General features: G+C 46.5%; 1 protein-coding gene and 1 long non-coding RNA gene across 2 annotated transcripts; both read right to left on the bottom strand.

Annotated features, from left to right (window-relative positions):
- Positions 1-8,620: 8,620 nt before the first annotated feature.
- LOC147341821 (uncharacterized) lies at positions 8,621-10,014 on the bottom strand. The gene is made up of 2 exons (XR_015158114.1): positions 9,908-10,014; positions 8,621-9,653 (listed from the first exon to the last, which is right to left on the bottom strand). It is a non-coding gene; the product is annotated as an uncharacterized LOC147341821 (long non-coding RNA).
- Positions 10,015-18,144: 8,130 nt separating this feature from the next.
- On the bottom strand, positions 18,145-21,352 carry CCDC87 (coiled-coil domain containing 87). Its single transcript, XM_086385682.1, has one exon. The coding sequence runs from the start codon at positions 21,303-21,305 to the stop codon at positions 18,732-18,734; it is 2,574 nt and encodes an 857-aa protein (XP_086241808.1). The 5' UTR covers positions 21,306-21,352; the 3' UTR covers positions 18,145-18,731.
- Between the last annotated feature and the right edge of the window lie 141 nt (positions 21,353-21,493).

Here is a 21,493-nt window from a genome sequence, read left to right as displayed (position 1 = left end):
GTTAGCATCACTTGGCATCACTCCCCTTATGACCTCCAAGGAGTCTTTCTGCACATGTGTAGTTGGAGAGGTCTCCTGACTTCAAGGATGAGAAATATGGGGTCTTTTATCTTCTGTCTGGGCAGAGCCCGACCTCCTCCCCCGATTGTCCTGCTGTTTTCATCTTGGAATATCAGTCCACAGAAACTAAACTCCAACTGTCTGCCCCGGGACCCATCAATCTCCTGCCCCAGTGCGGCTGCTGGCAGCACTCAGTCCCTCATGGGACCTCAGTCTGGTGCCTCAGCTGTTTCCTGGCTGGTGGCTGTCTGCCACCCTTAGCTCCTCACCATGTGGATCTTCCCACCATGGCTGCTTGCTTCCCCAAAGCAGTGAGGGAAAGCGAGGCTATTAAAATCTTGTCTAATACAGTCACACACGTGATCACATGTACCCATCACCTCTGCTGAATTCTGTTGGTTAGAAGCAAGTCATGGGTCTCTCCATACACAAGGGGTGGGAAGGGGAGTATACAAAGATGTGGCCATCAGGAGGTGGGGGTCATGGAGGTCACCTCAGGAGTCTGTCTGCCACGAGTGTTCCCCAGGTGTGCTCCCAGTACCTCAAAATATTAACAACAGTAAAAATAATACATGCTTTCAGTAAAAATAATACATGCTTGGGCTTCCCCGGTGGCTCAGTGGTACAAAAATTCACCTGCAATACAGGAAACTTAAAGAGATCCAGGTTCGATCCCTGGGTTGGGAAGATCTCCTGGAGGAGGGCATGGCAACCCACTCTAGTATTCTTGCCTGGAGAGTCTCATGGACAGAGAAGCCTTGTGGGCTACAGTCCATAGGGTCGCAAAGAGTCAGACACAACTTAAGTGACTGAAGTCAGCACAGCATATCTACATGCTAGGCACTCAGCATTTGCAGCACATGTACATGTATCAGCCCGTTGAACCCCACAACCACCCCACAAAACCACCCCACAGCTATGATGCAGATAAGGAAACTAAGACAACAAGATTCAAGGACTTCCCTGGTGGTCCAGTGGCTAAGACTGTGGGCTCTCAATGCAGGGCTCATGGAGCCAAAAGTGAAAAATATATCAATAAGTAAATCTTAAAACAACAACAACAACAAAGATACCTCGTGCTAAGACCCGGTGCAGCCAAATTAATTTAAAATAAAACAAGAGATTCAGTTACTTGCCCAAGTTGCAGAAAGGGTGAAGTTGGAAACAGGATTTGAATCCAGTTCTAATGGAGACAGAGATTCTGTTTCTCAAATGGCCTCTGCCGACCCTGGAGTACAAGAGGGGTGCCGCTGAAAGTCAGGATAAACAGAGTGTTGTTCCTCCAGGCACACTCATGAACTAAAGTGATCGATCGCCAGTGGCCCGGGGTCTAGAGTGAGAGGTGGGGGGTAGCTGACCATGCACGGTCCCGGCTTCTGCTTCAGTAGGTCTAGGTAAGGATCTTGGGGTATGTGGGTGAATCTTTGGAATACTTTTGCTGGAAAAGTATGCCCTTTTATGTCAATGTCTACACTGAGATGAAGTTTATTTATTTTCTCTTTGAACATCCCCCAGATGTTAGGAATGGCGTGCAAAATTTGAAGCACTTTTTTTTTTTTTTGGCCACGCTATGTAGCTTGCAGGATCTTTGTTCCCCAACCAGGGATTGAACCACGGCAGTGAAAGCACGGAGTCCTAACCCTGGACTGCCAGAGCATTCCCGAGGCACGTCTTGAAAGACCCGAATTTTCAGTGAATGGCCGCTCATCCCTAAGTCCCAGGATAAGGGGTGGATGTTACCTTCTTGTGCCACTAGGGTTTGAGAAAGTCTGCGTTTACACTGAAGCAAATGCTGCCCAGAAATGAAAGTGTCCAGGGGATGCCCCAATAGCCAGGACATGGTGGGATGGAACTGGACTTTCTAGGACAAGGTGAGGCAAACAGCAGGGTTTCCTTCTGGGAATTTCACCTGATTTATGAAAATGGTAGTTGACAACTGTATGATCTGACTCATTTCCAGATATCACCAACTCACCTCCTGACCTTCAGGAATGGTGGGCAACTTATCAAAATTTTACCCAGTAAGTGAAATACTTCAGTTTCATAAGACTTGTTTCCCCAAGCCTGAGAGGTAGGAGACAGTGAGGAGGAAAGAGGGCAAAAGCATAGATTTTTGGTTCAGACTGACTGACCAGCTTTTAGTTCTGGCTTGGCCACTTCAAATTGGCTGTGAGACTATGAGAAAATTACCTCTCTGAGCCTTTTTGAGAAGGTTTTACTTTATTTTATTTTTTATTGTGCTGGGTCTCCGTTGCTTGTGGGCTTTTATCTAGTTGCAGCAAGTGGGGCTACTCTCTGCTTGCCGTGCGAGGTCTTCTTATTTCAGTGGCTTCTCTTACTGTGGAGCACGAACTTTAGGGTGAGTGGGCTTCAGTAGTTGCCACACGTGGGCTCAGTAGTTGTGGCCCACGGGCTTAATTGCTCCAGGGCATGTGGGATCTTCCTGGAACAGGGATTGAACCCGAGTCTCCTGCACTGGCAGGCAGATTCTTTACCACTGAGACACCAGGGGAGCCCCTGTGAGTCTTTTTTTTCAATTTATTAAATTATGTATTTTAAAATGCTGCAAAGATGAATATTTTTAATGATAAAAAGTACAATTCACAAAGAAGATAGACATCAGTTCAGTTCAGTTCAGCCACTCAGTCGTGTCCGACTCTTTGCGACCCCATGAATCGCAGCACGCCAGGCCTCCCTGTCCATCACCAACTCCTGGAGTTCACTCAGATTCACGTCCATCGAGTTGGTGATGCTATCCACCCATCTCATCCTCTGTCGTCCCCTTCTCCTCCTGCCCCCAGTCCCTCCCAGCATCAGAGTCTTTTCCAGTGAGTCAACTCTTTGCATGAGGTGGCCAAAGTATTGGAATTTCAGCTTCAGCATCAGTCCTTCCAAAGAATACCCAGGACTGATCTCCTTCAGAATGGACTGGTTGGATCTCCTTGCAATCCAAGGGACTCTCAAGAGTCTTCTCCAACACCACAGTTCAAAAGCATCAATTCTTCGGTGCTCAGCTTTCTTCACAGTCCAACTCTCACATCCATACATGACTACAGGAAAAACCATAGCCTTGACTAGACAGACCTTTGTTGGTAAAGTAATATCTCTGCTTTTCAATATGCTATCTAAGTTGGTCACAACTTTCCTTCCAAGGAGTAAGCGTGTTTTAATTTCATGGCTGCAGTCACCATCTGCAGTGATTTTGGAGCCCCCAAAAATAAAGTCTGACACTGTTTCCCCATCTATTTCCAAACCATCAAAACCAGGCTTAGTAGCTCAGCTGATAAAGAATCCACCTGCAATGCGGGAGACCTGGGTTTGATTCCTGGGTTGGGAAGATCCCCTGGAGAAGGGAACAGCTACCCACTCCAGTATTCTAGCCTGGAAAATTCCATGGACTAGTCCATGGGGTCACAAAGAGTCAGACATGACTGAGCAACTTTCAGTTAGACACTTAACAACAAAGAAACAAAGATACATAAAGCAAAAATCAGAAGAAATGTATATATAATCATAGACATATTAACATTTCTCTGAAAATATTTTATCAAGTGCAGAAAAATAAAAATAGGAGCATCTTGAATGATGTCATTAACAAGTTAAATATAATAGATCTCTATTTATATTAATTTATATTAAGCTTATATCCTACACAAGTATATTTAAAAATTTGTATCTCATGCATTGTTATTAGATATCCATAGGACATTAGAAAAGCTGGCAGAAAGATAGACATTACTAAATATCAAAAAGTAGAATTCTTTTTTTGTATTATTGAGTTATACATATACAATATATTATTTTTCCAATTATTTTTCATTATAGGTTATTATAAGATATTGACTATAGTCCCCTATGTTATACAATAAATCTTTGTTGCTTGTTGCATATCTTTTTTTAATTAGAAATGTAGCCTTATATTCATACTAAGTCAAACAAGTGGAATAAAAATGTCATAAATTTTTTAGTTTGGCAAAAATTCATGTTTTCTTATATATATATAGTACATATTATTTTTGTATACATGTATACAAGTTTTTCTACTATGCTTGAGAAAGGCTTGAGAAAGAATATATAAAAAAAAAGAAGAGATGGAGAAATTGGGAAACATAAACTAAATGAAGTGAGACGACTGAATATGAAGTAGAAAAAGTGAAACCGACTAGAGAAAAGTAAAAGATCCACACACAGTCCAGTATTTTTAAACAGGGCTGCTCGTTAGAAACATACCTGGTGCTTTGGAGGAAAAAAAGCAATACCTGGGCATAGTATTTTTCAAAACATTCAAAGATAATTCTGATATGCATCTAGATTTTTAAAAGTGATTACAGGTTTTTCTATTAAATGATAGTTTTGGTGATATAGAATTCTTTTATTTTTGTGTTGACTAATCATGATACTGTGGTATTAAGTAATAGTTACATAATATAACAGTGACGAATGTTCATCAGTTTTCACAATCAACAGCCAGACAAAAAATAAAAGATAATTACAACTGCAAGCCATAACAGGAACATGATTAACCTAACAATATAAGATAATTACATACAATCTGAGGGGTCAGGCAGAGTGATGCGGTTAGTGGAAGTGCCTACATGCACATGTTTTCATCTGCTTAGTCAGTCCATGCTTCTTGGTTGGTGCGTTTAATCCATTTACATTTAAGATAGTTATCAATATGTATGATTGCCGGGGACCAGCCCCGGCTGATCCAGGGTATTCGAAGCGGGGACGGCATCGGCGACCTATTTATTTAAATATTTTATCAAAGATATAAAGAGTAATAGGATGAGGATAGCTCAGTAGGAAAATTCAGTGGAGAAAAGAGGCTGAGTAGCTTGGTTTACGCGGGAGACCAATAAAACTTCAAGACAAGAAGTTTGCACCACTTACGTAGACCACAGGCGTCCTTCCGTTCTCCCGAAGAAGAGGAGACACTGAGGCCTCCCTGGTCGGATCTTAGAAGCCCAGGCATAATTAGCAAGCATGGCGGGTTCCGCGCTCCAGATGGAGACTCAGCCAGAATTTGGGAGAGAGCGCGACATGGGGAGACCAAGTTTCGGTGAACAAGGCCCGCACTTTATTTTCCCAAGTAGTTTTTATACCTTAAGTTATGCACAGAGGATAATGGGGGAAGGGGTAGAGTTGTGCAGCAAGCCAGGCTTTCTTCCTGCAAACTTATCATATGCAAAAGCTTAGGTGATTTGCATCATCTTCTGGCCCGGAGGCCTGTTAACATTTTAAGACCCTTTCTTCAGAAAACTTATTTTTTTCTAAAGGTGACTGGTCAGGAGCCACCCTCCAAAAGCATTAGATAAAGTTGCATTCCTACAGAGCAAAGGTGTGGTGGGCTACAACAAGAAAAAGAATTAACTCAAGGGTCCCAGGTTACAAACATTAAAGCTACTACTTACACCAATTATATTAATCAATACACTGCCAAGGACATAGTAGGTAAGGGGTATGGAGACTTAGCAGCAAACATTGGCTCAATAAGTGAAAAACCCTTCACCAATACAATTTCTAATCAATCTTTTAACTACTCAAAGGAATCTGTGTTTAGACAGTTTAGAACATCTCCTGCCTCTCACAGTTGGGAGGCTCTGAACAATCACATGTGGCCGGAAAAACCTATTCAGGCAGGCTAGAGGATTTCCAAAGGAGTTTGTAGGTTGAAACACTGTCACACCCAAGAATCATTAACTGGAGCAGTAAGCTAACTCTTTTTTCAGAGAGAGGTAGTGGGAGACAGCCCCCCGTAAAGTCAGAGGTGTAGGTGAAAGCACAAAGCAGAAAGTAGGCAGACTCTGGTTTTGGGGGTAGCTGCTCTAGAATTTCCAGGGGGACTCCTGAGGCTCGATCCCACCTTTGCGTGTGCCGAGCCTCCTTCCTCATGACCGTTGCCACAGGCGGAGCTCGCTCCCCGCATATGATCCTATTACCAGTTTCTTAATTGCTTTGGGTTTATTTTCTGTAGGTAGGTCTTTTCCTTCTCTTGTTTTCTGCCTAGAGAAGTTCCTTTAGCATTTGGTGTAAAGCTGATTTGGTGGTGCTGAATTCTCTTAACTTTTGCTTGTCTGGAAAGCTTTTGATTTCTCCATCAAATCTGAAGTAGAGTCTTGCTGGGTAGAGTATTCTTAGTTGAAGTTTCTTCCCTTTCATCACTTTAAATATATTATGCCATTTCCTTCTGGCATGTAGAGTTTCTGTTGAGAAATCTGATGGTAGTTATCTTGTATGTTATTTGTTGTTTTCCCTTTGTTGCTTTTAATATTTTATCTCTGTCTAGCTTTGATAGATGGACCTTTGTTGGCAAAGTAATGTGGGGCTCAGAACCTTCACAACAGTGCGAGGACTTCTTGGTATTACTGTTCTCCAGTTTGTGGGTCACCCACCCGGCAGGACTGGGATTTGATTTTGTTGTGATTGTGCCCCTCCTACCGTCTCGCTTCTTCTTTCTCTTTGGACCTGGAGTATCTTTTTTTGGTGGCTTCCAGTGTCCTGTCGATGGTTGTTCAACAGCTAGTTGTGATTTTGGTGCTCTTGCAGGAGGAAATGAGCACACGTCCATCTACTCTGCTATCTTTTACTAGAATCCCCCCTGAGCCTTTTTGTAGACATAGGAAGAAGATAGAAATGCACCTCATTTATCACATCAGTTCTAACCTTCTAGCAGCAAACGAATATTTACAGAGAGAGTCCTAAAGGGTGGAATGAGAAATGAGAGTGTGAAAGCCCAGGTGTTTGGTGGAGAAGGGGAACTCAGAAAGAGAAGGCCAATAAAGCAGAGCTTAGATGGCTAGGCTTTCACATACACCAAAGGTCTCAAAAGGAGATCTACCATCCCTGGAAATTTGAATTTGGACGTTTGTAGGGGCATTTTTGTTTATCACATTGATAGGAGATCTTCGGAGAAGGCAATGGCACCCCACTCCAATACTCTTGCCTAGAAAACCCCATGGATGGAGGAGCCTGGTAGGCTGCAGTCCATGGGGTCGCTAAGGGTCGGACACGACTGAGCGACTTCACTTTCACCTTTCACTTTCATGCATTGGAGAAGGAAATGGCAACCCACTCCAGTGTCCTTGCCTGGAGAATCCCAGGGACAGGGGAGCCTGGTGGGCTGCCATCTATGGGGTCGCACAGAGTTGGACACGACTGAAGTGACTTAGCAGGAGCTCTTCTGGTCCTTAGTAGACAGGGGCCAGCAGTGCTAGACATTCTTCAATGTTCAAGACAGTCCCACGTTACTGAGAATAGTTCCATGTCCTGCACAGCTGTCTAATGTGCCACTGATTATTTCTGTTGGGGTTTACAAGGGCCTCATACCATGTAGTTAAAAATGGCCCCCTGTGGTGACCTGACAAACAAGGGATGAGGTCACAGTGGCCACATTGCTCTGGTGGGCATCCTGTGTTTTCCTTAAGGAAATATCCTGTTTTTCCCTGCTGGTGCCAGTTTCTCAAGACTACATGACCACCCAACCGTAAGACCCCTTCGACTATGTGACCGCAAGACCCCAGCTGTGGGCTAAAGATAAACTGAGGCCCCCTCCCTCCGGGGCACAATTTCCCATCGATAGGATATAAGAAGGGTTAGCTGTAAAAAGAGAGCACTGGTTTTTTCTCTCTAAAGCCTGTCACTTTCTTTCTTTCTTCCTATAATAAATCTTTCTCTGCCTGAATGCCCGGCTTGCTCTCTTTTTCTTCGCGCTCGCCTTACAATTTCTAAAAGAGGAAAAATCTGTTTATAGTTATCTGCACCAAGAACCCTTAACTCTGTTGTATATGTAAACAGTTTTCCAGGAAGTCTACTAAAATGAAAATCCGGGGGGAATTTTCTTTGTATGAGTTCAGATCTTTATGAAGGATATTCACCATTTCAGAAGATCACATCTCTAAAGATCAGTATTTGGGGTGATCTCTGTTCACAGTGGGGTTCCCAGGTGGCGCTAAGTGGTAAAGAACCCACCTGCCAATGCATGAGACATAAGAGATGCAGGTTCAACCCCTGGGTTGGGAGGATCACTTAGAGGAGGAAATGGCAACCCACTCCAGTATTCTTACCTGGACAATCCCGTTGACAGGGGAGCCTGGTGGGCTCCAGTCCGTGAGGTTGCAAAAGAGTCAGACACAACCTAGAGATTAAACCACCACAGTTCATAATAATCACTTTGTTACAGCTTTCAGTGTGATCCTGACTGAGCATGTCCATGTGGAACTGCAGATGTATTTAGCATAAACTGCTTTGATTTTCTTTTTCCTTGACTTTAAAAATTATGTTGGTAGGTAGGCTATTATCCATGAACTTCATCTCATTCATTTAACAACTATTGATGGAGTGCACAACTATTGATCAGGCACAGTCCAGATGCTGGGGATGTAAAGAGGGCATTGTAAAATATTTACTGTTAAAACGGCATGTTGGGCCTGACAGAGGTGAGATCCACTGATAGGCCCATCTGGGTTTTAATCCTAATTCCACCACAGTCTACTATTATGTAATCTGGTGTCATGTCAGCCTGAGAGTGAGTTGGAAAAGAATTTCCAGACATAGAGTATTTCAGAAAGGAGTGAGTTTATTAAGAACAAAGAGCAGAGATAATGTGGGCGCTGCAGGCACAGCGGGCTGACCTCCGGCCTGGCCAGGGAGAGGCGGCCGGATGCTGTTAGAACAATGGACCAGCTCAAGGGGGATCTGTGCTTTTCTTGGGCTAGTAGCCAATTGTTATAGCCAAGACAAAGGAAATTCCTGCTGGAAGGGTGGCATTAGGTGAGTAGTTAGGGTGCTCTAGGGTGATTACTGGGATGGGCATTTTTGCCTAATTTAGGGTCATGAAGCTGGCTGGTAAGGCTCGGGGGACTTTTGGCAACAGTTACAGTGGGACTCGGTAAGTTCTGGAAGTGACTTTGGTTTTGGGCTCTGCGTCTGTGGCCTTGGTACAGGCCTTGCACCTGTGACCTTGGTACAGGACTCCATACCTGGGACGCGTCTTTTCCCCGCTCTGAGCCTCTTTGTATTGATGCGTTAGATTACCTAAGATCATGCAGTTCCTCCTATCTGCTCACTGAATGGCAGCTGTGGTGGACATTATTATGTTGACCGATTCCTTGATGACACAAGAGGCAATAACACTGTTCTATCTTTCTCAAATAAGTCCTCAAACTCTGATGCCTAGCTAGCTCTTTCTTTTGAGGCTCCGCATGTCCCTCCCATTCTGAGTTGTCCAAAATCCGCAGTGATTTACTCAGTCCCAAAGAGGTGCGGTGAGGCTAGTTTCTGAGGCTACTGCCTGTGGTCTTATCGCTTTCTCCACCGAGCAAGGTAACCGGAAGTCCTGAGTTCACTGCTGTTGTGACTTATTATCGCCACACGATGGCGCTGTTGAAGCTCGGTCCTGGCCACTCCCAGGGCGTCCACAGAGCAGAGCCCCTTTCAGGGTCAGGGACGGACTCGGTGTCCAGCGGCTGGGAATGCCGCCCTCCGCTGTCAGCCCCTCGAGGACTGCCTCGGCTGCCGAGTCATGCCCACTTCCTCAGGCAGCTGCATCTAATGACAAATCTGAAGGGTCATCCCAGCTTCAGAGCTCCCTGCTGGGTGGGAAGAGGTGTCCCTTGAGATTGCAGGGCAGCGAAAACTCTCCCGCTGCCCAGCCTCGCCTCCTTCCCTTCTCTTCCCCGGCTATTGATCCTCAGAGTGCTCCCAGCAGACTTCCCGCCCGCCAGTCACTCTCTCCAAATCTGCTCCCCCAGGGAACACAACCCAACCGGCACCGTCCACTTAGAATAAAATCTCATCTCCATAAGGCTGGGCATCGCCTGGTCCCTGTCCCCCTATCTGAACTCACCTCATGCTCTCTCGCTGCCCCGCACTAAGCCCCCACCACAATGATCCTCTTCCTGGCCACAAGGCAAGTGATTTTCAGGTTCAGGGCTTTTGCACTGGCTGTTCCTTCTGCCTGGAGAGACTCCGCCTGCTCTGTAGGGGGCAGGCTCCTACCCAGCGGTCCAGTCAGCCTAAATACTGTTTCTTCGGAGTAAGGACCCTCCTGCTTCCTCAAAGCACTATATTTGTCAGCACCCATCACACTCTGTCCTTATTCCGCTTATTCCCACTGGGCTGTGTAAACTTCTGAGAGCAGGGACCTTGACTGTCTTATTGCGGTGTTTCTAGCCCTGATATGCCGGACCCTCAGGGCCATTTTCTCCCCCTAGACACCAGAGACTTCTGAGCTCTTCAGAGGCTGTGAAAATGTTAGAGTCTGGAAAAAAACTTTTATTGAGTCCAAAAAAATTTTTAATGGAATTTGCTACATATTTAATTAAATGCCTGAAGTCATCTCGTTGACTTTATTATTAAATTCAATATTCACAAAAATTTTGGTACAACTGAGAAGGATTTATGAGTTAGAGTTTCTCAACCCAAGCCCATCTGGTGTATACAGGCTGATTGTTTAAAAACATCACAGTAAATCATATATTTTTTTTTTTGTAAGAGCTTTGGGGTTTTTTTTTTTTTTTTTTGAGTATTTTTGTTTCTTTTTAAAAATTGTTTTCCGTGTGTCTTTTAGTCGTTCAGTTGTGTCTGACTCTTTGTGACCCCACGGACTGTAGCTCGCCAGGCTCCTCTGCCCATGGGATCCTCCAGGCAAAAATACTGGAGTGGGCTGTCATTTCCTTCTCCAGGGGATCTTCCCGACCCAGGAATCGAACCCAGGTCTCCCTCACTGCAGGCAGATTCTTTACTGTCTGTGCCACTAGGAAAGCCCCTCAAATCATAATTTAAACAAGTTACATGAAGTAACCTGTGGGGTGTCTTCCATTTTCTCGACAGAATCCATGGATGCGCAAGTTCTAAATTTTTATCTGTCACTTACTAACTATACTATTCAGTAGGACTCTGCTGATGAATACTACGGAATAAAGCCCATGCTGGACCTGGCCCTCCCTCCCCCTCCAACCCCACTCCCTTCCAGGCTTTTTAAAGGCTGGTTAATGCCAAAGTGCTTGTAGTTCTCCCACATACACTATGCTCCTCTCCCATACTTCTGCTCATGCTGGGCTGAGAAAGTTTTCTCCTCTGCCACCACGTGCCTGATGACTCCCACTCAACCTTCTAGACTTTAGACTGCTTGAGTGTGGCCTCTTCCAGGAAGCTCTCCCTGATCACCCTCCCTCTCCTGGGCTCTGTTGAATATTCCTTTTGTGGGCTCCCACTGTACCCTTCACATGCCATATGATTGAAATTATCTTCCTTAGTAAACCTGAAATTCCTCAGCAACAGGGACTGGTTCTCTTTGGTTTCCTCTGGCTCTACCCTCCTCACTCCACCCGCCAACCAACCCCCCAGCTGTGTCTGGCACTTGGGAGGAGTTCAGGGAAAGTGCTCTGGGCCTGGAAGAAGAATGATGTGGCCTGAGTCACTGCTGGGAATCAAGTGGGCTGTGCCCAAGGCCTGAGTTCCCCCAGGTCCAAGTGATGATGAAAGCCAAGAATGTGATCATATTCAGCTTCTTCCCAAGGGCCTCAACTAGGCAGACTTGTTTTTGGTATTTGTGATGAGAAACAGTAAAACGCTTAAGAGCATGTGCTTGGTGTCAAGACGTCTGGGTCAGAATCGAGACTCTGAAATGTTCCTAGCGGTGTGACTTGAGCAGGTTATATAACCACTTGTGCCTCAGTTTCCTCATCTGGACCATGAAATGATCATAGTACCTACCTCTACCTCACTACATTCTATGAGGACTAAATGAATTACTGCGTGAAAAGTGTTTAGAATGGAGCCTGGCACTTAATAATCATTATATAGTATTAGCTAGAGTCAGACACGACTGAGCGACTTCACTTTCACTTTTCACTTTCAAGCACTGGAGAAGGAAATGGCAACCCACTCCAGTGTTCTTGCCTGGAGAATCCCAGGGACGGGGAGCCTGGTAGGCTGCTGTCTATGGGGTCGCACAGAGTCAGACAAGACTGAAGCGACTTAGCAGCAGCAGCAGCAGCCAGTTGGCTCAGCCAGAAGAAAAGTGAGTCAATATACTCACGCAGAGACATAGACAACAGGCTTGTGGTTGTCGAGGGTGAAGGAAGGCGGGGGAGGGGAGGATTGGGAGTTTGGGATTTGCAGATGCAAACTAGGGTATATAGGATGGATAAAGAACAAAGTACTTGCAGCACACGGAACTCTATTCAATATCATGGTGAACTATAAAGGGAAAGAATATGAATATATGTATGTATAACTGAGTCACTTTGCTGTACAGCAGAAATTAACATAACATTGTACATCAAATATACTTCAATAAAAATTTTTTTTACAGTGAGTCAATATAAAGAAAATTGTTTGGGGCCTTCCCTGACAGACCAATGGTTAAGACTCCTCGCTCCGAATGCAGGGAGCATGGTTTCAATCCCTTGTCAAAAAACTAAGATCCTGCGTACCCACAGTGTGGCCAAAAAAAATCATTTGGCAAACAACAGTACAAGGAAGAGGTGGACCAAACACAGAAACCCCAAGACCAAGAGGGGTGGGACTGTAGGCTTAGTGGAATCAGAAGTACATGGGCCCAAATCCAGCTTCCATCAGCACCTGTGAACCATCGGATCTTGGCTCCGTCCTGTGGGTCTCAGTTTCCCAGAGTGACCGGGTCACCCCAAGCCCGTCAGCTTGTCCGCAGCTGGATGACCAATGTGCTGAGCTGCCGACTGTTTTTAAGTTGCGGTTTTGCCTCTGGCTTTGCCCTTGACATTTTATAAGCAAACAAGCTGGTCAACAAACCCTTCCGCCATGTTTACTGCCCTTGCCCCAGCCCCTGCCCACCCCTGACTCAAGTCTCACTGTCTCTGCCTCCATCCCCACTACTGTCTTTGCCCCCCACCTCTGTCCCTTCATGCAAAAAATACAAATAGGGCCCCCCAGACCCTTTCTGGGGTTTTCATGATGTCCAAACCATTTTTGGTAATACTGCCAACATGTTATCTGCCTTTTCTCCCCTCACTGTCTCCTGAGTAGTGTGTTTTCCACAGGCTGTGTGAAGTCCGACATTGCAACAGATGCAGCAGAAACACAAATGAAAATCTGGCTGTCTTCTATTAAGCCAGACACTCAGAAGACTTGCAAGACAGTAAAATGGCCACCCTTCACCACTTAAAGTCATTTTTCATAAAATACATTATCTCTGTAAACGTATAATGGGATTCGTGTTTATTTATTTTTTAAAAATGTTTATCAATTTATCTGGCTGTGTCAGGTCTCAGCTGCGGCACGCAGGCTTCTCTAGTTCCTTTGTTACCCTGTGGCATGTGGGATCTTAGTTCCCCAAGCAGGGATCGAACCTGTGCCCCCTGCATTGGAAGGTGGATTCTTACTGACTGGATCACCAGGGAAGTCCCAGCATTAAATAACAAATATAAATAAATAAATAAATAAATAACAAATATATATATATAATAGATATATTATAAAATATATTCTCTCTATATATTAAAATGTGCAAATGAATGATCCATCCCTTTAATGTAATAATGAATACAGAACATATTGGACTTTCATGGGTTTAGACCCTAGCCCTGCCTTGACAACAACAGGGCTGCAGCAAATGATCACAGCCCAGATTTTAAAGTATTTTTCTGATGGCCTCTGGGTTTGGGGAAGGCCCAAAACTAAAACATCCACAAAAATCCTCAGTAATTTAGAGAATTAATTTTGTCCAATTATCCTAGAGTCCAGTTTCCCCAGAGGGAGGTATCACTGCCCTCTCTTTCTTTGCAAGGTTGCCATGAAGATTAAAGGAAATAATATCCTTAAAGCACTTCAGCGTAACTGGTTCTCAACACAGTTGAGTTTGCTGGCATGGGACCTGGAAACTCCAGCTGCATGGAGGCCTGGCACCGAGCAGGAGCCCCCACTGGCAACCAGACCCCCCAGGCAAAGGACTTACTCTAGATCTGGGTTTAAGTCACAATTCCACCAGTTCAGAGGCAAGTTACATTCGACTGATTCTCAGTAGAATGACCGTAAACAGCACTTTTTAATCAGTAGAACAAGGATTAATATGAATTATCATCATTATTAGTTATCATTATTATTATTCCATATGTAATACTCACATATATGTAATAATGGTAATAATTCACCAAATCTATATATAGGATCAGCAGGGAGGGGTCACTAAGCCATGGATTTAGGCCTGGAACTTCAGGAAAGTCAGTCCTAGGCCTTCAGAGTCTCAGATCCAGGGACTAGGATGAAAGGGAGGATCCGAGAGGCAGTGTTTTGAGGCAGCTGCAAGAGTCTCCAGGTCTCCTGTGGCTCCTTCTTGAGCCTGTCCAGGGCTTCATGATGTCCTTTCACGTCCCCTGAGGCCCAGATATCCCAACTGTACCTGTGTGTCTAGGACTATACCCTCCCCGTCCTATCTCTGTGTACTATTCCCATCCAGACGATCAGTGGTGATTTCCAAGGACTAATTCATGTGAGCTGTTTCCCAAAATTAACTTCCCAATGACCATAATGGCCATGAAGGAATAAAAGCATTCTTTGTATTTTTTGTAAGACCCATCCAAGCTCCCAATGCGCTCCTATGTACTGTGAAACTCTGAGGAATTTCAGGAATGCAGTATGTAATGTTCCCCAAGGTTATCTGACGGTGGAACCCTTTTCCCAGGACTATCACTCAGGACTAGCTTACTTGGCACACACTTTGGGAAATGCTGCACTAAGCCTGTTGGCTTCCTCCTCCTGTGTGTTTGCTTCTTAAAGAGGCCGATACTGTAGAGCTTCAATTAGCAAACTACACCCTGAGGCAGCAGCCTGTTTTTGTAAATAAAGTTTTAATGGAACACAGCCTGCTCATCGGAGAAGGCAATGGCAACCCACTCCAGAACTCTTGCCTGGAAAATCCCATGGATGGAGGAACCTGGTAGGCTGCAGTCCATGGGGTCACTAAGAGTCGGGCACGACAGAGCGACTTCACTTTCCCTTTTCACTTTCATGCACTGGAGAAGGAAATGGCAACCCAGTCCAGTGTTCTTGCCTGGAGAATCCCAGGGACAGGGGAGCCTGGTGGGCTGCTGTCTCTGGAGTTGCACAGAGTCGGACACGACTGAAGCGACTTAGCAGCTTAGCAGCAGCCTGCTCATTTACTTATATACTGTTATAACTGCTTTCACACAACAAAATCAAAGTCGAGCCTTGGGACAGAAACCATATCACTCACAAACCCTAAAATAGTTGGTACTGTCTGGCCCTTTAAAAAGCTTGTGGACCCCTGCTCTAGTGTTGCTCACCTGGGTTCTGTGTAACCTCTAGAGAACACAACAGCAGACCAGGAGGGAAACCATACTACAAAGGCTGACTATAGCGTATCTGCCTGGAGGGCCAGTTTCATTCAAAGCACCAAATGGCAATCCACTCCAGTACTATTGCCTGGAAAATCCCATGGACAGAGGAGCCTGGTGGGCTACGGTCCGTGGGGTCGCAAAGAGTCAGACACAACTGAATGACTTCACTTCACGGTTTATATTTTAAAAAAATACAAAAACAAAACATGGACAGGGAATTCCCTGGTGGTCCAGTGATTAGGATTCAGGGCTTTCACTGCTGGGGCCAAGATTCCTGGTAGGGGAATTAAGATCCTGCAAGCCATAAGGTGTGGCCAAAAAAAAAAAAAGTACATATTACACAGAAGAATGCAAATCTTGCATAGATTTCAAAAATAAAAACTTCAAATTTCTCAGGCCTCTCAGGCTAGCACTGCTTTACCCTCCCTGCTCTCGGCCTCCACCCCAATCCCTCATACCTGACCAAGATGCTTGCTTCTGTTCCTCAATTCTAAGAGTTACCTGGGTGGAAAAGTTTGAGAAGTGCTGCTTTGTTAGGAAAACAAAGTAGAAGTGCATGCATCCATATCAGCAAAGAATGAATGGAGAACTTCTGGACCAGGGGCTTTACCTTACTTGTGCAGGCAGGTGAGGCAGGCTGTGTGTAAGAGCTTTCTTACCATAACTCACAGAATCAGTGCACCAAGACAGACCTGGGCTTGGAGCCTGGCTCTCCCATTAACTATCTTTATGATCTTGGGTTAGTCACGTTATCTAACTGAGTCTTCATTTTCTCAGGGGTAAAATGGTGATTAAAATACATGCTTCACGAGAAGTCTAGGAGATTGTGCAGAGAGAGTGTTCTCACTGAACTCAGTAAGTGCTAACTCACTACTAACATGTCAGCTAAATTTCCTGAATAGGTAAAGAGCTCAGAAAAATCAAGAAAGCAAAATAGTCAAAAACAATAGAAAAGTAGGCAAAGGGCTTGAGTATTTTACAGAAAAAAACCAACCAACCAACCAACTAGGGCTTCCCTGGTGATTCAGTGGTAAAAAAATCTGCCAGCCAATGCAGGAGACATGGATTCGATCTCTGGCGCAGGAAGATCCTACACGCAAGGAACAACGAAGCCCCCGTGCTGCAACCATTGAGCCTGTGCTCTAGGGCCCGAGTGGCACAACTACTGAAGCCTTAGCACCCTAAAGCCTGTGCTCAAGAGAAGCCACCACAAGGAGAAGCCCGCACTCCACAATCAGATGAGCCCCTGCTTGCCGAAACTAGAGACACCCAGCACAGCCAAACAATAAAGTACTTAGAAGAGAAAAAACGCCTTTAAAGTTAAAAAAGATGCAACTTCACTCAGAGAGAGGTGAGAACACAACTCAAATGAGATCCTATTTTTTCACTTATTACATGACAAAGATGAAACTTTCTGATAATACTTCTAGTGAGAGTGGGGAATTATTACTATTGTCAGGCAGTGTGGCTGATAATGCAAATGCTTACAGCCTTTGTGTAGCCTCAGTAATACCTATCAAAACTACAAATGCTGGGACTTTCCCGGCAGTCCAGTGGTTAAGACGCTGCATTTCCAAAGCAGGGGGTGAGGCTGGCTCCCTGGTGGGGGAACTAAGATCCCACATGCCGCATGGCATGGCCAAATAGAAGAAAAAAAAAAAATATATATATATATATATATACTTATGCTTAGATATAATTCCGCTTCGAGAAACTTTAAACCATAGAAACAGCTGCACATAGTAAATAAACAAACAAGGATTTTTTTAGAGCATTGTCTGTGTGTGTGTGTGTGTGTAAGATCTTAGTTCTCTGATCAGGAATAAAACCTGCGCCCCTTGCATTGGAAGCTCAGTCTGAATCACTGGACAGCCAAAGAAGCCCATGTCTTTGTTTGTAATAAGGGGCTGATTAAGCAAAATAAAAATACACACAGTAGGATATTCTATAGCAACCAAAACAAATAAAGCAGCTCTATGTGTATCAATGTGGAATGAGCTTGGGGCAAATTAGGATAAAATTGAAAGGGGCGAAACAGGAGACAATGCTACTGCTGGTGCCGCTGCGGACACAAGTACGAACAATATATTCACGCGTGTTCATACACACATCGGCTCTCTCTAAAATAATTTTCACATAATCCAACCTGCCCCCCTTCCTTGCCATGACCCCTCTGACTCATGTCTTTCTCCTCCTCGCTCTGCTCCACCCACACTGGCCACTTTGCCTTTCTGGAACACCCCAAGCATCCGCCTGCCTTAGCTGGCGGGAACACTGTTGTCCCGGATGTCCACAGGGCTCACTTCTTCCCCTCCTTCAAGCCTCTGCTCAAATCTCCCCTTCCCGGCGAGGCCTGCGTGGACTACCCCAGTAAAATCACATCCTTCACCCTGTTTCCTCTTGCCCTCCTCTGCCTTTTCTTTTTTCCAGAGTACGTATCATCATCCTCCATTCTATTATTCAATGTGCTTCCGTACTGTGTTTATGGTCTACAGTCTGTGTTCCCTCAGGAGAATGTAAACTTTACAAAGGGTAAGGGTCTTGGTTTTGTTCAGTGATAAAGACCCAGCCTGAGTACCTAGCTGGTGCTCAGTAAATATCTGCTTTTGAATAAGGGAATGGAAAGATACACAAGCAACTGGCAACAGTTGTCACCACAAGGAGAATGGGGTTACTGAAGGGAAGGATGGGAAGAAATACTTTTCAGTGCACACCCTTGTGTAATTTGTACCAGGTGCTTGTATGAATTGGTAAATAAATTTAATGGAAAATTTTAGCTCTGCCAAGGGTGTGCTAGACCTGGAAGAAGTGACAGCCAACTCCTTTATCTGACACAGGAAGGTCCAGATATACAGCAGTTAGGTACTTTGCCCAAGGTTACACAGGCAGGACTTAAATCTACATCTACTAACCCAGAGCATTAGCTCTTAGTCACCATGCCATTGAGCCTCTTGGCTTGGTTTTCTAATCAGTCAATCTAATGGCTCGTGATAGAAACGCTGAGCTGAGGTGTTTCACGGGGCATGGTTTCTGTCTGTCTAACATTTCCTATTACAATGAACTTCAAGGGATGGTCTTAGTTCTTTTGATACATGAGACTTTGGCTGTAATGTGCATGGTTTGACAGAAATGGGACTACTGGGCTTGGGGCTTCTTTTATGAGAACTTCTTGGTCAAAATACAGTGTTAATGTCAGTCCCTTGGTAGCTGGAATGCAGGTTTCCTGAACTCTACCCTCCCAGATATTTCTTCTTTCAAAGGAGTCAAGAGGTCTGGATGAGTTGCTGTGTGTATGGGGGTGACAGAGAGATCCGAGGGCGCTTGATCCGGTCAAAGAGTAATGGGAGTATTCCCCGGGGCTACTAAAGGCTGGCTGCTGAGCTTCCTGGACAGGACTGACTGATGGGAGGCCCTTTTGGCCCGGGTTAGGTGGCGGACCCGCCGCTGCTGCTGCAGCCAGTAGAGCATCTCCACTTTGTCGTGCTTCATCTTGTCCAGGTAGCGCCGCCCCTTGAAGGTCACCGGCTCACCAAAGACTAATTCGATCTCCTCCAGGAGGGGAACCAAAGGAGCCTCCACCATACTGAGCTTCCTTTGGAGACGGCCGCGGATCTGATTCTCCTCCAGGAAGCGACTCAGGCCCACATCAGTCTTTTGGAAGAAGCGGTTAGGGTCAGAGGCTTGCCGCTCAAACCACTCCAGTCTCCCCAGCAGTATCTCCCGCAGCTGGATGGGCTGCAAGGCCCGCTCCCAGGCACTCACCAGTGCCGGCAGCTGCCTCAGGCGGGCGTTGGAGCTGTATTTGATGGCCATGTCCAGCCGGTCCTTCTCTGGAACGTCAAGCATGGACCAAACCCGCTCTAGACGCTTCTGCAGGCTCAGGATTTTGTGAGAATCTTCCAGGAGGCTGCTCTTAGTTTCTAGCCTGTGTTCCAGCACCGTGTCCCAATCCCACTCTCCTGGCACAAAATCTGGTTCGTCATCTTCTAGCAAGGGGGGTGGGTGTTGGATCTTTATGGACTCTTTGATAGGGGCCACGGTCTCCACAGGACCCTCCTCTTCATACATTTGGAAGATGACATGGAGGAAATCTGTCTCCTGGGTGGTGAGGTACTTAAAGTAGTCACCCACAGACAAAGTGCTTTTCCACCAGTTCAGCCATCTGGCCCTGTTTGACCACCTGTCCCAGCTTTTACTTGCTTGGAGTGATGTGAAGGAGGATATCTTATCTGCATTGGACTGTAAAGTGCTTGCTTTCTGGGGATAAAGTTCAGCCAGCTTGGTGTTGATGATACGATGCTGTTTTTCTTGACGTAGGAAGGCTGAGGACAGGAAGGCTGACCAGTCTTTATTGGCTGCAGGCTCAACCAGGGGCCCCTGGTCAAAAGTGAAGTGGTTGTTAGAGACACGGCTCATCAGCTCCTTGTAGACTTCCCTGATGCTACTGCCAAAAGTGCGATCTATATCCATTTGCTCGATAAGTTTGGGTTCCAGTTCACCAGCCAGGTGGTTGTATAGCACACCAGCCGGCTCAATGTGGAAGGAATCCAAAAAATTTCTTCCTGAGACCTGTACAGCAGCTATCTGGACCATCTGATTTTTTAGCTTCAAAGTAACAGTCACTGGCTGTGGTTCAAGTGGAGGGGGTTTAGGGGATTGGAGGCCCCGATGTTCCGAGGCCTCTTGCTCCTCGAGGCTGTTCAACTTTCTCTGCAGCTCTTCTAGGTGATGGGTAGTAGCTGGGCGGTAGGTCAGGGCCCCCAGGAGTGGGGGCAGCCCTGAGTCCAGCGGTGAGTACTGAGACCACCCCAGCTGCATATGCTTCATCATTTGCTTCAGGTCCTCAGCCACCGTGTCCCTTGCCAGCTCTGGTTTGCTCTCTGCCACCAGGACCAGTGGGGTTAAGGGGCGAGGACTGAGTGGAGGAAGGCCCAGCTCATCTGCTAGCCTCCAACCCTCACGCAGAGAGGGCATGGACTGGCCCCTCTGGACCTGGGAGTACAGGGGCAAGTGCGAGGTGGGGGGAGCCCGGCTGCGGGGAGCCACAGAGGTCCCAGGCAGTGATGCAATCTGTGAAGTGAAGGTGCTTTCTCTCCTCTTTTGCATGGAGGACAGCCAGCGCAGAGGCTTCTTCTTCTTCAGCTGGGGAATGGACTTCAATTCCTTCATTGGATCCTTTTCAGGCTCACTGACAAGGTCTCGCGGGCGGCTGAGTTGGATGAGGTAGTTCAGGCTGAGGTTGAAATGCGGCACTTGGGTGACGCCAGTGATGTGATGCCATGGGACCTGGAAGAGCCTGTAAGCCCCAAGGCCAGCGGCGCGCACTCTGGGCGCGGAGACTCGGGCCTGCTCTTCTTTGAGCAGGGCAAGGAAGTCAGAGAGCAGGCTCCGGTAGACGTCGGGGCCGGTGAGGAAAACTGTGCAGTCCCTGGCGAGGCTGGCGGCCAAGCGGGTAAGCGTGGCTGATTCAGTGAAGACAACTGCGGAGGTCGACATGAGCTTCTGGAGGTGCAGGTAGCGTACGAAGAGCTGCTCGCAGCTGAGCAGCACGTAGATCAGGAGCCGCTTTCGTAGCCTCTGATTGTTCAGGTGATTCATGCCAAGTTCGGTGGGGGGCTCCTGCCAGCTGCACTTTAGCTCGTCCAGGATGACCTCGGTGAAACGGAGCCGTACCTTGTGAGGCGCCCGCGCCTCCAGGCCGCTTTTGGTCAGCCGCTCGGCTACCTGGCGGCAGACCAACTCCGCCGTTAGCCGTGGAACCGGTAAAGGCAGTAGCATCGGGACCTCCTGCGAGAGGTGCTCCTGAGACGCTGTGCGTGTCGTCCTGCGGGGGAAGAGCGACAACGGACGCAGCAACCGGTGGTAAATCCGCTGGAATTCGGGGTCCAGCTTATACGGCTCCATCTTAAGACGAGGCGGTGCCGACAGCGCCGGCGGCTCTAGCGGTTACTAAGGTAACGAGGGGCCAGCGGGCCCAAGTGCGCCTGCGCAATCCCCGCCCACCGTCGCGTGGATGCGGGAAGGAGCAGAGCCTTGCGTGCGCGCGCACCGGAAGGCGGGGCAAGGAGTGGCTTCAGGGGCTCCGCCTCCCC

The sequence above is a fragment of the Bos grunniens genome, chromosome 29, assembly GCF_055505025.1.
Source record: "Bos grunniens cultivar Pamir isolate PY7600 chromosome 29, Bosgru_T2T1.0, whole genome shotgun sequence".
NCBI classification, from domain to species: Eukaryota; Metazoa; Chordata; class Mammalia; order Artiodactyla; family Bovidae; genus Bos; species Bos grunniens.
Note: the sequence above shows the minus strand (reverse complement) of the source record. Positions and strands in the feature narration are given on the sequence as shown.

Bases quoted from the DNA above. Each gene is read 5' to 3' on its own strand.
- CCDC87 (XM_086385682.1), bottom strand. From the start codon at position 21,305: ATGGAGCCGTATAAGCTGGACCCCGAATTCCAGCGGATTTACCACCGG.